The 17,093-nt window shown below is 40.2% G+C and overlaps 2 protein-coding genes across 7 annotated transcripts in view; one reads left to right on the top strand and one right to left on the bottom strand.

The window, feature by feature from the left end:
- LOC145976649 (uncharacterized) overlaps positions 1 to 17,093 on the bottom strand; it is a 247,172-nt gene that overhangs the window by 7,098 nt on the left and 222,981 nt on the right. For all 5 annotated transcript variants that reach the window (XM_083107879.1, XM_083107881.1, XM_083107882.1 and 2 more), the window contains one exon: positions 14,663 to 15,264. In XM_083107879.1, coding sequence (XP_082964005.1) covers positions 14,663 to 15,264 — 602 coding nt within the window. The remainder of the gene's footprint in view (positions 1 to 14,662; positions 15,265 to 17,093) is intronic.
- The window catches only part of LOC145976650 (uncharacterized), a 279,978-nt gene continuing 268,038 nt past the window's right edge, over positions 5,154 to 17,093 (top strand). Inside the window, exon 1 of one of the 2 annotated variants that reach the window (XM_083107887.1) lies at positions 5,154 to 5,268. The gene's annotated coding sequence lies outside the window, so the exon portion shown is untranslated. Of the gene's footprint in view, positions 5,269 to 15,256; positions 15,276 to 17,093 lie in introns of those variants that run through there. The other variant, XM_083107889.1, reaches the window with a different exon arrangement.

Raw genomic sequence — 17,093 nt, 5'->3', positions numbered from 1 at the left:
CCATATTATATAAAATATTATATCAAAATTTAGAAAATCAAAGCTTGTAAAAAATATAAAAATTCCATTAAAAATCACTTTTGTTCTTGAAATACTTGCATATTTATTTTCTTGTTAATGATGAACGTTGTTGAAAAATTATAATTATTATACATTATTTTCCTTTTAAGGAGAAAATTATGAATATATTGTAATAACTCTTTATATATGTAAGATTTTCTAAGAAGATTCGCAACAATGTATTCTGATAATATTGTCTTTTTCATGATGAAACAAAGGACAAGGGACTTTTTCGAAGCGGTTTCCTACAACGTTCATTACCTATGTTGGTAAATTGCCGGTGTTGACGATTACACTGTTTAACCTATGCGGGAAATTGCGTAAATGCGCAAATCAACACGCGGCAAAGAACGCGCGATATCGTCGATCGATTCACATAATCGCCGGCGGTGGACAATGATTTATTCTTATTCGGCTGTAATTATATCATCACGAGAAAAATGCTTTTCGTATTGTCAACCGCAGAAGGTCAGGCGTCCCGTTCGCGGTCCGTTACTTTTGTGAAATGGAATGCGCAAAAACCGGCTGATAAATAAAAAGGATTGATTGATGATGCTTAATGTAGCGGGTAATTAGTTCTGCTTTGCCTGTTAGCAGCGAGATTGCATTTAAACGCGTTAAGGATTTAACCTTGCATCTCAACGGATGTATTGTATGTACATACTCGATCTGTCTTCCTCTCGTACCTGCTATTAACGATCCCCCTTTTTGCGATCGAATTTTAGCGATTTGTCATCGCGCTCTATTAAAAGACCCCGTGTATTTAACAGTACGAGAATAATTTGATCCCTCGACAAATTCCAATCAATCTCTGGATTCGTTTCTCCTTCGCTGGAAATTAAGTTAACGGAGTAGTAGTCGCAAAAAAAGTAATGTATAATTATATATTAAAAACACGCGTTGCACTATAATTTTCGATATTTTAAGAAATATTTTCAAGACTTAAGAGTCGTTTCCTTCTTGTTTAATTCTCTCTATTTCCTCCGGATGTTTCTTTGTCGTGATTTCGCTCTGCGATCATGTTACTTGACAAAAGTTAAACTTTTCGTCTTGGCCCCTCTCGGTGAGATACGTATCCTGCCGAGAGGAACGTAAATCTGGCGATACGCTTTCGACGTTTCACACGATTCCGCGTCACGTATATCGCGCTCGTGTGGAGTCACGGCTTCTTATAAATTCGGGGTGGCCGCGTATATGGAGCGTGAGTCTCTCTCTCTCTCTCTCTCTCTTGCGCTCTCTTTTTGTGATTTGTATATTTATGCATTCCGACGAGCCTCGCGGACGTAACGCAGGACGCCCAGCGCCGCGACGCTTTTCGCGTCCCGTGTATATTTCTTCAAGCACGCGCACGCGCCACCGCGTATGCGTACACGTCGTACATACGCACACGGCCGGAAATGTGTGCGCGAAACACACTCGCCGTGACGGCGGACACTCGTGACCGCCGCCACTCTGGATTCGATCGCGGGAACGACGTCGTTATTTCTCGCCCCGGGCTAACCGCAAAAATAAAGAATGTCAGACGAATGCTGGCGATCACGCCGCCAGATATAATAGGCGCTGCCACAAAGTTTTTGTTCTCTTTGATAGAATCGATTTCGGCGACGTCATGGTATATTCGGCAGTTCTCGATCAGACGGAGCTATTTCTGCGCCTTCTTTTTTATAAGATAAACAGTATACATATATGTAAAATAAGAAGAGAATGCGCCACTTGTATATAAAATATTCTATAATTTAGTTCCATAGAAAGAAGATATGTAGTCCAAATTGATCGAAAAATCTTAAAAAGAGAAAGAGTAATTGTGATCACTGAGAAAGAAGATCAACTATAATTGCATAGTAAAAAAATTATAGTCCAGATTCCTATTTTTTTTATATAGTTGTTACTATTATAATGTCGATAATAATAACTTTGCATAATATAATAATAATTTTTAATATAATTGCCAAAAATAATTATAATTTATCATAATTACAGCTATATTTCTTTCTTCAACGAGTATATATGTATATAACATTTATTATAGAATAGACATTTATTAAATATAAATTAATAACGCATGGGCTAAAAAATTTATTCTTTCTATTTAATTATTATACATGCATATTAACGAGATAATATATATTTTATGAAAATTAATTCAGTTTATCAAGACATATACGCATATGTGTGTAAGATGAGTAAAAATCCAATTTTCGCAAAGATGCTAAACGATGTGGAGAAAATGGACGACACAGTATCCAAACACGAAGTTAATTGAAACCATATGGATAGAAAGACAATGAATAACGAATAACGACGTACCGTTACGTTGCGAAGTATAATTTTCCGATTTTTACTCCCGTCCGACGATAATCAAACGTCAACGCGACAGCGACAGCTGTGACGTCCCCGTATATTATTTCTCTTTTAGATCGCGCAGAGATTATCGTTTGATGATGCACGAGTAATGTCACACCGTTTCTTATGTGTCCACAAGTGCACGACGTCCTCTCTCCGGTTGCTTCCCGCGATAATGGGCTTGTCTCCGCGTACGATGCGTGCAATTTAAGGATTTTTACGCGCGTCGTGACACCAGGCACGCGGGAATTTATCATGCCTTTCTTTGCGCGCATTCATTTTCCTCCATCGATCATCGCGCGGCCAACCCGTTGTACAAGTGCGTCGAAATCGGTATTATGTTTTATTGAAAGTTATGTAAATTACCCTCGAATAACTTCACATATAATATCAATTAAATATATATACAAGAATCGGCAAATAAATTCCAAATAATCATTTTTTTAGTTGGCGAGAGCTTCTAGTCATCCATCGAATTAAAAAAAGATACATCTTTTTGTTTCGTGAGGAGTCTGACGTTTTTCTGTAATTTCTTTTGCATACCAATCGCAATAAAAATGTATACTTATCGAAATTATGCTAGGTATGATTCTTATATACCGGCAATCTTCTGTCGTGTTCTCTGTCGAGATACGATCTAAGAATTCGAAAAAAAATAAAAAAAATGTGTGCTATATTCCCGAGACTTTACACCGCGAGACGTCTATCATTTTCTACAGTAGCTGTCGATTCTCGAGAGGCAATCTCGAAGGCCATGCGGATGCTTTTCCCATAGATACTTGACGAGAGATTCGACGGTGTGCGCGTCATCATTCACCCGCGGCCGTATTATACACACATGCGTGACGTTCAAGGGGGAGGGACGAAAAAAGGGTTCCGCGAAGCGCTTAAACGCGCTTCCCTCTCGTCCTTACGTGAAAGGATCCACAGTCGTGTCTGAGAACGCAAGACTACCGTGTACCGTGGGACTCGAATTTTAATCCCGCACGCGAATGAGGCTCGTTCCGACAACGCTCGACCTCCCTCCCTCCCTCTCTCTCCTTCTCTAAATTCCGCAACGTGGAATTTCACCGTTTTGTGTGCTCCCGAGTGTCCGATGGGACGCGAGACGTGTGGGCGTTGTAAATTACGAAAAGAAGCTTTGACGCGCGCAAGGAACACTAAAGAAGATGAGAAAGATTCTTATTACAGTGTACATACATCTGAAATATACATATGTGTAAATCTGACAGAGTTATCATAATATAATAATATATTAAAAAATTAAGAGGATGTCTTCTCATATGTGCTATTTAACACTGAAATTAAAAATTAACTTGTTTTATAGGTTTTTATTATAACAGTTATCCAGTCTACAACGATATTTCAAAAATTCTGTATAAAAATTACTTACATTTGTTCATTTCAATTTTGAATGTTGCTTTATCGAGTAATCGCAATTGCAGAAGTATGTTGCTTATTAATGAATAACAATAAATATTTAAAACTTACTTTTAACATTTAACAGTTTTAATATTTTATAGATTTTTTTATTCTAAAAATTATTTAATCTACAAGAAAGAATTTAAAAAATCCTGTTTTAAAATTTATATTTTTTCATTTTAATCTGGATGGTGCTTACCGAGTTATTCCAATTACAAAAGTACGTTGTATTATTATTAATAATAAAAATTTAAAATTTATTTCTAATATTTAATTAATTAAAAAATTCTCATATCTCTTAACACACAATTTTTTTTAATCTTACTTTATAAAGTGACAGTAACACCGTGAGCGAATAGAATAGAATGCGTAACATACACGCATAGTCAAAGTTCACTTTGTCGTTCGGCGATGCCTTTAATTAAATTTCGGATAGATGTAATTAATTTAAATAATAGCATGTGTACACGTCTTTCAACGTTTCACATATACGAAACGCGACGCAGGACCCTGGGAACTTTAGTGGCTGGTATCCAAGAATAAAGGAGGCGTCAAGAACAAGAAGCGTAGCATTACTGCGTTATTGCATAATGGATAATTACGAGAGCCGAAGACGTAAGATAAACCTCGTTTTACTCGCTCGCTCATTACGTTTCTCTTAATCCTCTATGTCTCGCGTATGTTTCGCATAATTCTTGCTTCGTTCACGCAATTCCCTGTATACTTTGTTTATTTTGTATTATTACTCATTAATTGATAATGGGAATCTCACTCATTCGGCTAATAATTTAAAAAGTTTGACAAAATTTTCAGACTAATTTATGTACATGTATGGATCGATTTCAAAAATATATTTTTTCATTTTAATTTTGAATGCTGTTTATCGAATCACCGCAATTGCAGAGAAGAGAGTTACATGGTTTATTAATAATAAATATTTAAAATTTATTTTCAATATTTAATTAATTTGAAAAAATTCGCAAATCTCTTAATATGTAATTATATATATTATATTTTTTAAAATTTGAATCGAACTTCACATGCGATTATAACACTGAGCGAGTATAAAATGCATAACATTCCCCTCCTAATTATTTCTATTCAAAAAATAATGACTGAAAAATAAATTATATATATTACTTTACTTTCGGATAAAAAATAATCAATTTACGATTATGTTAATTTATCAAATATTAAACAAGAGGCATACGTAGGGAAATACGTGGCACGGCGCGCGTGTGACAGACCGTTCCAGTCCGTGGCGCCATCTGGCGGTGCGTGCGATTGCGGCGCGAAGTACGACGCAATTCAGTTTTCACCGCGAAAGAAGCGGCGATCGACGCGACGGAGTAAGCGGAGGTAAAGGAAGAGGAGGAGGATCAATGGCGGCGGCGGTGACGGCGGCAATGGCATCCGTGACTGGACACTGCATATGATTTCACGGTAAGTGGGCCCCTGTCTTATTCGTGGGTAGAAATCGTAAAGATCTCGCGTGGATATCCGCCGCTAAATTGGATTGCAGCTACCTGCGTCTATCCTCTGTCCTCCCGCTCTCTCACTCGCGCTCTTTCTCTCTCTCTCTCTTTGAGTATTCTTCTCGCTCGCTTCTCCTCGCTCTTTGTCGCGGCCACCGCAACTGCGTCGTTTTATTTCGACTTTACTCACGCGCTCTCGTTAGCGTTGCGACGATCGTGCGGACGAGGAGAAACTGTCGGCGAAGTCGCGACGAGCTCGGCCGCCGGCACGTCGTAAAATGTAATCTCGATGCAACATGAGTTTCACCGAGGTGACCGGGAAAATGGCGTCTTAAACCCGCTACCTTGTACCCGCGCACGTCCTGGAGATTTTACTTTTGCTAGGTTTTTAGGGAAGAAAAACAGGCCTCTTTAAATGCCGTCAGATTTTAAAGGTTCTACTCGAATATACAAACATCATCAATTTATATTTATATATTTATATATTTTGTCTAAAAATAAAATAGTTTAATCTAAGCTAGGCGATATAAATTTCTCTTTTAATATTTTCAATATTTATCCCTGTAAATTCAATTTTCATTCTTTTTTTATTTTACGGGGTACGTCATCTTTTTGTACTAGACAGATAAAGCTTGGAAGCATTTAAAATTCAGTTAAATATGTACAATGAGACTAACATATTCTTATATTTCATCTTCGTCTTTTATGTATATGTACATGTGTGCGTAAACTAAAGTTAAAAAGAATTTCAAAAATACCGAGGTTACGTCATATCCTGCCAAGATGATGATTTACAAGTATGATCTCGAAACTGTGCGATACGCAATACGTTGATCTATTTTCTACTTACGTCACTTTTGTTCGGAACCTCTCTCGTATATCATACACCGCATACACAAGATTCGCGGACATACGTGATATTCCGTTAAACAGCTGCGGGAAATAAATATTTTCGCGTAGATATTAATCGTAACGCGTATATCTCTCGTATTGACAAAACTCCGCGCGAGGGATCGATCGCTAAATGTGCGTCGAAAATGAATGCGTGACAAACCGAGAGACAGGGAGCTTCGAGAGAGAGAAAGAGGACACGAATTCATGTCGTAAGTTATTCCGGCCGCGAGCGATGCGATGGCCGGCCGCAAACATCGAAGAATGAACTATGTGACTCTGATCGCTCGATCTTGTACATTTAACGCTGACATTATCGTCGGATAATTCGCACCGAGGCTCGCCTCCGGGCGATCGAGACGTCCCGAAACGCATTCCGACGCGCGTGTGTGTGCGTATACCCGGGTCTGAGGGACCCCGGACTCGGAGCGCCATGTGAGATTTACATTCGGAACACGTTTCCCGTCGTCACATCCCGTGGTCCATGAGAACACCTTGCTCGTTCCACTCTTATCGAGGCCCGAGACGTCGCGGCTAATCGTTGGCGATTAGCAAGGGAGTAACGGTGCGCCGTTAATGTAATATTAACGCGATTGGAATTTTGATACTTTGCACACGCCTCGTTAATGTTACGTTTTAAGATTCATGCCGGCATCAGTGTCAGTTGGCTTCGGTAGGCGAGAAAGATACACGCCTATTAGGAGATGCGCGTTTTAGAACTCGTTTTTAAAACTCATCATTTTTAAAGCGCCCGAGTCGAAATTTTGATTCTATGTTAAACCTTAAATTCTGCTATATAATAGAAGCTAAGATAATAAAAGAGGTCTAATCCAAACATAAAATTTATTTCTATGTTAAACATAAAAGTGTCTGAAATTTCTATTTCCAATTTAGCATTAAAACAGGTTCTTTTTAAGTACTAACTTAGGAAACATGGTAGATTCAAATCAAACTTCTATTGAAGCTTTATCGTCTATGCATATGTTTCATATATATAAAATTATTAATAAAATAATAATAAACAAAATAATAAATAAAAAGAAATACGTAAGGTGCAAATTATCCTTAAAAATAGCATCAAAATAGCATCAAAATTTTGAGTCGGGTAAACTAATTATAAAACATTAAAAAAGAAACTTCTTTCTTTAAATTATAGCCAGAGATATATTGCATATGTGTGATAAGAGATGTGGATATATAAATTTTGATTTATCGTGATTTTTCCTTCTTGCACGATGTTTCACACGATATTTATAATGACTGATCAACCTTTCATGCATTGCGTTCAATAATTCCATCATCTTACTGTCAGAAATCAAAGTCTGCTTTTCGGTTTCGCACTCTGTAATTTTTTCTCGTATTGGCTTCTTTCTTTTCCTCTTTTCCTTCTCCCTTCCCCCTTTCCCCTTGACTCTTCCTGTTTGCCTTCCTCCCGGTCGTCATCATCGTCATTCCACCTCGATCGTTTCGGTAGCCATGTAAATGGCATGTCGAAGTTTTAATTCGCCGATTGCGCGCGCCCGATTTTGCGTTTCCGCTCGAGTGATCGATCCGCGACGGTCCCAAGCTGATCCCTCCTGCCCCTTCCCGATTCGCCTCTCTTTCTCTCTCTCTCTTTCTCAAATACTCCGGGATCGGTATCCTCGAATCGTCTCTGCTCGAGATGTTCTGTAATTTACGGTTTTGGCTCCCATCGAGGTGGAGTAATGACAGATCGATCGGCTCCGGGCTACCATCTTTACCGATTTCCGCTGCCCGGCCCTTGTCTGCTTTACGTCGCTACTTTCGATATTACGATTCCCCGCGAATGCCTCGCGCGACGACGATCGATCCTGGGTCAGGCGATCTTGACGGGTTTCGAATTCTGGGAGACCATCCGGTGAAGGACTTGTTGCCGTCGTCCTTGACGCTTCTGCCTGAATCCAATCGACAGTCGGAGATACTTTGAGACTGATTGTGAGATGTATTGCCCGGAAATATTTCCAAGCATCTTCGTTTGTAGCAAGAATATCTAAGTTTCTAATATGCAGGTGTGATATTTAGCAACTAATTAATTTCAATCGTCGACAATTTGAAACTATCATCAATTCTTGCGTAAAAAGTTGCCAACGAGTTTTTGCTCCTTCAATAATATCGTTATCGTTATCATGTTAATTGTAAAATGCAACAGTAATTTCTCGTGTATACATTTCGAAGAGATGTCTCTAATAAATTCATGCGAAATATTCGATTTCCAAGAGAATTTTAACACATTTACGTTTCAACTTTAATTTTTACTAATCATAAAGTGTATCAGTTTTTACGACCCGTCGTGAAAAACTTTCATTTTCTCTCGGATAATAACGCGATTTTCAATCGTTGAATTTTCCTCGTGAAAGGACTCCGCGGAATCCTTATGGAAAATGGCTTTCGGTTAAATGTTTCGAAACTTTGCAAAAAGATAGTTCTCAACATGTAGATTAAAAGTGTCCATGGGCATGAAGCTCTAAAAATTCGAGATTTTCAGCTACAGCCATCCAAAGTGATAGATTTTTGAAGGAGTTTGAACCAATAAGGTTGATTTTTGGGCCAGAGCTTCGTACTTTTTTGACTGCATATTTGTATAGTTGCGGTCGAGAGCTTTCCAAAACATCCTATGAAAAGCTTTTTACGTTGGGGAAAGTGAAAGTTATAAGTCCTCAAAGTTTAAGAAATATAGGCATGTAGAAAGCATGAGAATTATCAAGATTATCTGATTTATGATTTTTTGTGCTAAGTAGACTGCCTTAATTGTGTGTGTGTGTGTGTGTGAGTGACAGATTGAAAATATATACATGGTATTTGTTATTTTATCCTCCTCTTTTTAAATACAGGCTTGGAACTGTCAATGGCAGAGTTACTTTTTTTGTTTTTTTTATATGCTGCAGAAATTCAAAAATCTACCACTTTGGATGGCTATAGCTGAAAATCTCGAATTTTTAGAGCTTCATGCCCATGGACACTTTTAATCTACATGTTGAGAACTATCTTTTTGCAAAGTTTCGAAACATTTGACCGAAAGCCATTTTCCATAAGGATTCCGCGGGGTCCTTTCTATTAGAAATTCCATTTTCGAGAAAAAGTATAGCTCTTGTCGTTGTTACTCTTCATCGAAAAAATTGTACATTTCGGGAAGATCAAAGCCTGCAGTATAAAAAAATGACACATATATTTAACATAATCATCGGAGAATTATGAATAATTGACAAATCGTTACATTTGTCATCGCGTCCATCAAAAATCCCGTCCGAAGAATTATCGACTTCGCATCGGCGATTCTCTCCCCGATACCGGAGGATTTCCCGGCCACCGGATCGGAGATCGTCAAAATCCTTTCGAGTCGCTCGCCGACGCGCAACTCGGTCGTAAATCTTGCGCTGCCACGACGAGGCGAGGAGGCGCGGTCTCGCGTTCCTAAGTTGCCTCTTCCTCCATCGCGGTATCCGTCGTAAAACGGCAGAGAATCGTCGGTAGTTAGTCCCTGTAAAATCCTTGTTGATTCCGCCGGGTCGCTGCAACTGCTTCCGTTGCGTACACGACGCGCAAAATTGGCCTCCGCCGCGCGAAACGCGCTCTCGTCGTTCGCCAACATTGTTCTCCCTCGCCGACGAGCTCTCTGATTTACCGTTTCCACATCCATGAAGACGATGTTCTCGATCGCGCTCCCTCGTGTAAGGTATTCCGAGTCATAAAGCGAAAATTTTACTGGCAAACAGGAGATGCAAATTCGGAGCACGACTCGAGAGTTCCTGGTTGCTCGTAGAAACGACACTTTTTGTCATCGATCAGGAAGTCTCATTATTCCAAGCGTACATTTCCTAGTGTCTTTTTTTTTTGAGTGATGTATTTTAACGCTATTGTATTATGTATCGCGCGAATAGTTTACATGCCACGAGACAAATCTCGTGTGCTATGTACATCATGATTCAGAAATCGTACGATTCCGTGACGAGAGATATCCCGATAGTGAGCCCGCTGCCAGGAGACACTATTGCAATATAAATCATGATTCTGAAAGTCTTGCGACTCGAGTCATAAAGCAACGCTCGATCGCGAATAGCTGACATACCAAGATGCAAATCCGGAGCAGAGCCGAGGTCTCGATTTCTCATAGATCGCTCTCCCAACGTGACACTTGTGCGCTATAGATCATGATTCAGGAAGTCTCGCGACTCGGGGAAGATATTCTGGTAACGAGCCGTAAAGTAGCGCTCGACCGCAACAAGTTCGCCAGATGTGAAAGAGAATGCAAATCCGAAGCGAGGCACAAAAATCTCGTTAATTTCCGGTGGATCATTTCATCGGCGCGATCCACTTTCGAGCGTCGTAGACGGGTGATTAGGAATCATCGGCTCGGTGAAAATGCTTCCATAATGAATCATAAAGCAACGTTTGACGGCGAGAATGCTGTCAATAGCTCGAGGAAATGCAAATTCTAAACGGATGCTCGTACTTTTCGACTTTCCTACCGCCTACTGCCATCATAGATGATCGGAATTTAGCTACTCGAGAATCGTGACGTCTCTAATAAGCGGCCGACAGAGTTTGCAGTTGATTCATATCTTGAGGGCGCTTGATATATAAACGTTCAGTAAATATTGTCTATAGCTATTATGAAATTCCATAGAAAAATTCGCCTTTATTTTCCTCCTACGTGAGAAATATTAAAAGTCGAAGCACACGTTTATTGCACAATGTTTTAATTCTTTTTATGAATAAAATATACTCTATCAATTATAATTACCTATTATGAGACTGGACATTGAAATTATTTAAAGCGAATGATACACGTACGTAAACAAATATACACTTAATTTTTCGAGGAGAGTAAAATTTTGTTCACATGTCAAGCGATGCTATATTAGTTTGATAATAATTAGGAAAGTAGCCAGAAAATACTCTGTGTTAGAGCCATGGCGTTAATCTAATCCCGAGTCAACTCTCATTCCTAAGAGTTAGAATTGTGTCATTCACGGCGCTTCAACTCGTTAAAGACGTAACGGATTACTATCGAAGCGTGTATTTCGACGTCCGTTCCGGATAATCGCGTGTCTTCGTCCGACTTGCTTATGGCGACGAAATACCTAAACGGCGGTACACAAACGGCCTCTCTGCGCGAGTAACGCGGGAGAAGTACGCAGCTAATAGAGTTTCTCGAAGTGTATCGTCACGCGAGCTCTAACAAGCTTGAATTTCGGTTTAAATTTGTTCGTCGAAACGCGAAAGTAAACAAAACGATAGCACAACACGCGTACATGGCCCGCACGTGTCACCGGCGGCGCTTCCCCTCAATGACAATCCTCGTGTACGCTTCGAGAGGAATCTCCAAGGCTTTTTTTTCGCGCATCGCGTGCACGAACAGGACCGACAGGGATACGATAGTACGAGATGTCGCGCGCGTTTTTCTCTCACACCTCGCTGAAATTTATTCCGATTATAAATTCCGGCGCACGCGCTCTTCGTATTCCACGCCTTTGCGAAGCCGCTGCAACGGATAAGTGCATCGCGGTGCGTACGTACGTATATCTCTACGTATATCCGTCTCGTCCGAGAAACCGGTTTCCCGTACGTTTTAATTTCACGCCGACATCGGCGCAATTCAGTTTACACGGATACTCCCAGTTTCCTAACGCGTGCGTCTCTCTCTCTTGCGAGATTAACGCACGACCGCGCGCGTTTTCGTATCCTCGCAGCGGACAAAGTATACTGCCATACGTGTCGCATGAAATCCGTAAGATCGCTACAAGATCGGGGGCTTTTACTACGGCAATCTTTTTTATACTCGACTGTCTCGACGCATCATCGATTCGCAATTATCTCCAAACTAAGATCGAAATGTAAATAATTATCAGGTGATGTACAAATCGTGATTCCTGCCCGTTATTTCGAAATATATCGTCTTCATTTCGATGATTCACATATACTACGCGACCTGTCACGTTAATAAGGGCAAAATGAATTTTTAAATAAAATATAAATAATATATTTAATTATTTTTTCCACTTATCGAGATTAGAATAATCGCGAAAGGAACCAAATGCAACAAGTTATTTGTTTTAAAGTATTGCCTTTACTTCGATCGCGATGTAAGGAGACTATACGTGTATAAGTCTATACGTCTATACGTCTATACGTGTATAAGTACATACGTGTATAATATTGTAGATCTTTTGTAAATTTAGTCTTTTTTCAAAGAGATTAGGCTTTTTATAAAAATCCGGCCAGATTCAATGCTTCGCGTGTGAATTGACTCTTTATAAAAAAGCTGATTTTATAATGAACCTCTGCGACATATACATGAGGATTATTTATTTTGATAGAATGTCAAGGTCGGTCGTTTACTATCTCGATAGAGTATATACGAGGAATTATGGCTTCGTTATTCGAAGTGTTATTCCTGTCTCTATGTTCATTCATAGATTGCGTTGCGCGAAATCGTTTATTTTATAAACAATTAAAATACCGGCAATTGTCAAGTACCGTCAGATCAGACGCGGTAATGATCGTGACAGAGTATGATACGAGAAACTATTGACTTTGTCCAAGAATGTCATTTCTATTTTAATCACTCACAGATTGCGCGTTTGGAGTTACATGTCGTGATATACGAGAAAAATAAGCTTTTTATGGCATAAAAATTATTGATAATTATACATTTTCACGTATATCTCATCCCAGTGATCGATCACGATCATTATCGCGATACATCATGTTTTCATTGATAATTTTATTCAAACTGTTCGTTTTTCTATCCATTTTCACAAATTGCATTTTAAACGTTTTTATAACTACAACTGCACACGCGTGAGTTATCATTAACGTTACTATAATTATTAAGAATAATTATTTAGCGTGATTTCTCAATTTGCTTAAGAATATTTTCAAACAATCGATTTTTTTCGATTTTACGAAATTTTTTATGAATTTTCGTTTACAGTGACAAGTGCCCGAATCATTTAAACGAACAATAGCATTTTTAATAATGATAAGCCTCATCTTGATCGATTAATGACGTTATAATTTCACTACTTTTTTCACTCATCGACACACACTATTAAAGAAGAACAGTCCATCGATATATTCTGGTTCACTACCGGTTGATCCAAGGAAGCACGATGAGATCCACGGTGAAATCGGCAGCAAAAGTAGATCGTATATTCGATTGCGATCAAGACACGTTATCGATGAAAAAATTGTCGATTAAGAGATTGTCACTCGATCTGTCAAAAATGTCCAAATCTGATGTGACATTTGCGGAGATGCGCTACTAATCTCAACACAGTCACATATATTATAATTAACACAATTTTTTAACGTTTATATCAGAATGTCACATTAAAATATGTGTTGCCTTCAAATCATGACAATGTTTTTCCATCCCAGAGCATCACTTTCGAGACACTTTGATATATTCGATTGTATGGATTTCTTTTTTCGATAAAGTCTTCAATATTGAGAAACTATCGCTTTGTTGACGAAGTGACGGGATCCAAATCTAAATCATCTCTTTGATCCTCCTCGCGAGAGCAGGATCTTTTCTTTCTTCTCGACGACCTCCTTCATGCTTTCCGTCCTTTTCGATGTAGCGAATGTGTCCGACGGAGGATTATCATTGAGATTTACATGTTACTACGCAGGTACCTCACTTGACGCCGATATCTCGATCTTCCGACCTTTGACGTCGTTTGCACCACTTGCACTATCGTACGATACACTTTCGATGCACTGTTCGTCGTTTCTGCTCTCATGTTTTCGTCCTTGATGGTTTTTTGATGTCACAATATATCACGCAATTGTATATTTTATAATCGTAAGATTATTTTAAAGCATTTTAGACAGCCTTTTATTTTATTAAATTGAGATTAATATCCAATTGACACTCGTATTTTATTTTATCAAGGTTTATCACCGCGTTCGCATATATAGAGGATTTTTCATATTTAGATATAATTGAAAATATAATCATTATATAATATATTTATAGCAGCGATAATTTAAAAGATCCTGATTCGCGTTAGCTTTTGAGAAGATATTTTTCGGACTTGGTCAGATTGCCGCGAACTTGTCGGATGCCAAAGCATTCGGAGCATCTATTCACAGAGGATGTCATGAAAATAATGATCGTCTCTAGCAGTCGCTGTCACATCTGGAGTTAATCCAAGTGTCAAAATCGCGTTTTCGTCACGGCTGTTCGTCTCGTTACGGAGCGCAGCTGATCGTCGCGCGCGTAACATCAACCGCGTGTCTCTCAGGTGAGCGTCCAAAGTACGATACGTCAAGTCCCAGTATCGTCGTCACGTGGTGCGCGATCGCGACGTATCGTAGATTCGCGGTGATCCGACGTCTCCCCTCGACGAAGGGGTGTTTCACGCGGCTCGCGCACGCACAAACGTATGTCGATGTGTATATGCGTGTGTCTGTGTGCGTCGAATAAATTCGACGTGTCGACTCACCTGCAGTATGTATCCTCGCGTATAATCCTCGTGGGTCCAACCGAAGGCAGCTAGGATACGTGTCACTTGCGCGGGGGGCAACTGGTTGAACAACTGATCGAGCAAGATCTTAAGGCGTATCGGCAGTGCGCGCGAGCCGTAGAGTACGAGGGATGCGACGTCAAACGCGGCCGTCGGCTCGACAGTCTCTGAAGCCGGTGGCCTCTCCTCCTTCTCCGCGACTTCGCCACCACCACCGGCACAACCACCTCCACTACCACCGCCGCCGTTACGGTCCCCACCAGGAGCACCGCTGCCACCACTACCACTGTCACTGCCTATCCCTCCTCCTGTGCTACCATCCGCGAGTATCGTCGACGTCGTCGTCGTCGGCGGCGTCGCCGTCGTCTCCGTCGTCGTCGTTGTCGTCGTCGTCGCCGTCGCCGATGCCGGGTGCTTTACCCTCCCTACGACGCTTTTATCCTCCCTACCAGCGGAACGAGGGCCGGAGACGACATCCCCACTACCAGTACCGCCACCGCCGAGCCGCTGTTGTTGCTGTTGAGCCTGCTGCTGCTGCTGCTGCTGCTGTTGGTGGTGGATGCTTGACAGTCGCGCCAGCGCTGAAATACAGGTAAGTGGAAAAGAGAGAGGTCAGAAAGGATTCTCTTTGCTGATAGCGTGCACACGCGCGTGCGAGCGCGTGTGTCGGTGGTGAACGTGGACAAACGTCCTCTGTCCCCACTCTACCTTGTTCCCCCTCGCGCGCCCCACCAGTGTCCTAAGCTCCGGGTACTCCCACCCCCGCACACGCACAAACACACGTACACACAAACACATCTTTCTCCGTCGCGTCTCTCCCTTTCCGGTCGACTATATCGTTCGATTTCTCTCTTTCTCTGTCGCCCGGTCGTCCCCTCGAGCGGACTCGCATGTCCCTCTTCCCCCGCTACTCTGTCCTTTTCTCTCTCTCTCTCTCTCTCTCTCTGATTCTGTCTCCGGCATCGTCGAGGCAACCTAGGGTCGCCGTGGCACCGAAGGTACTTACTTACCCCTACCCGTCCTCGCGACCGGACCTATCGTCCCCACTCTCGATCGACCCTACTACTAGCACTCTGCCGGCGTCATTCCTACTACTACTACTACTACTATCATCGTAATACTACTACCATTGCCGGCGCCGTCGCCGTCAGTCCGATACCACCACTAGAGCTGTGCCACCACTATGTATGCCGAGTATGTGAGGACGACTACGACGAGAGTCGCGCGGCTTATCCCCTCCATCCGGATTTTCTCATGAGACTCCGGCATCCATCAACCTGCTGCTGCCGCCGCCGTCGTAACGTCTCGACTCGTACGAGGACCATCCGCACGCTACCGTCGCAGAACGGCAAGGAGAGAACAATATTATTCGAAGGTACCCTTCTCTCGCACCACGCAATTTTAATCGCTTAATTTCGCTACGATCCTAGTGCGTTTCAGGATATATATAATGTTTTCCTCCGAATTTGATAAAAAAGTAAAGATCAGCTGCATCAGCTAAATCAGCTGATATTTTTTTTCTTTGTTATCAGAGCAAAATAATGAAGACAGAGGAAAGAATTTTTGCAGTTTTAAATTCATATAGATGATTTATATTTCACGACAGAATTCCAAGTCTTATAATATATACGAAAAATATCTAATTACATGTAAAAAATATTAAATGGAAGCTTGAATTTTTTCGCAAATTATTGAGTAAAATTTAGTTTCTGATACGAATATCATTGAAAGTAATACGATTTACGAGATAATAGGATTTCATATAATGTTTACGATGTATATCTTCGCACAGAATTCAATTTTGATTTAATGTTTGACTTGTACGACAGTGAGACCAAAGCAAGGCACAACACACTTCTGAATATTATAGTATATATACACATGTATATGTATGAGAATATTATCTGTTCAAAATTTAATATTAGATTACCTTGTACAATATACAGATCATTCGATCCGAAAAAAAAAAATTAATATTACGAAGGAATTAGACAATCATAAATGATCTTAATCTTTAATGAATTTAGCTCGACTTATAAACTAATGTAATGTAATACAATTTTATATTATTATTACTTATATCGAATAACACAATACACGTATTAAATGCACAAATAAAAAAATATGCATATATTAAATTCAGTTATACTATAGAGAGTTTGAGGGTTTCTTTTTTTCAAAACAATATAATATATTATCAATTCCATTAATTTCAACAAAATCATTATAACGCGATTATTTATCGGTGATCCGATTCTATTGGATCACGATTCCTTGCTGCGGCATCATTATCGAAAGAACGCGCGCGTGAGAGCAATCGTGATGTATATAGGATGCATTTTATATTAACTCTTTCTATCCCCCTTCACCCCCATCCTCTTGCCTTTAAATTAATAATCGTAGGCCACGT

The sequence above is a fragment of the Camponotus vicinus genome, unplaced genomic scaffold (assembly GCF_025532165.1).
Source record: "Camponotus vicinus isolate PSW18456_S1 unplaced genomic scaffold, iyCamVici1.0 SCAF_9, whole genome shotgun sequence".
Taxonomy (NCBI): domain Eukaryota; kingdom Metazoa; phylum Arthropoda; class Insecta; order Hymenoptera; family Formicidae; genus Camponotus; species Camponotus vicinus.
The sequence above is the reverse complement of the archived record's forward strand: the minus strand, read 5'-3'. Positions and strand labels throughout refer to the sequence as shown.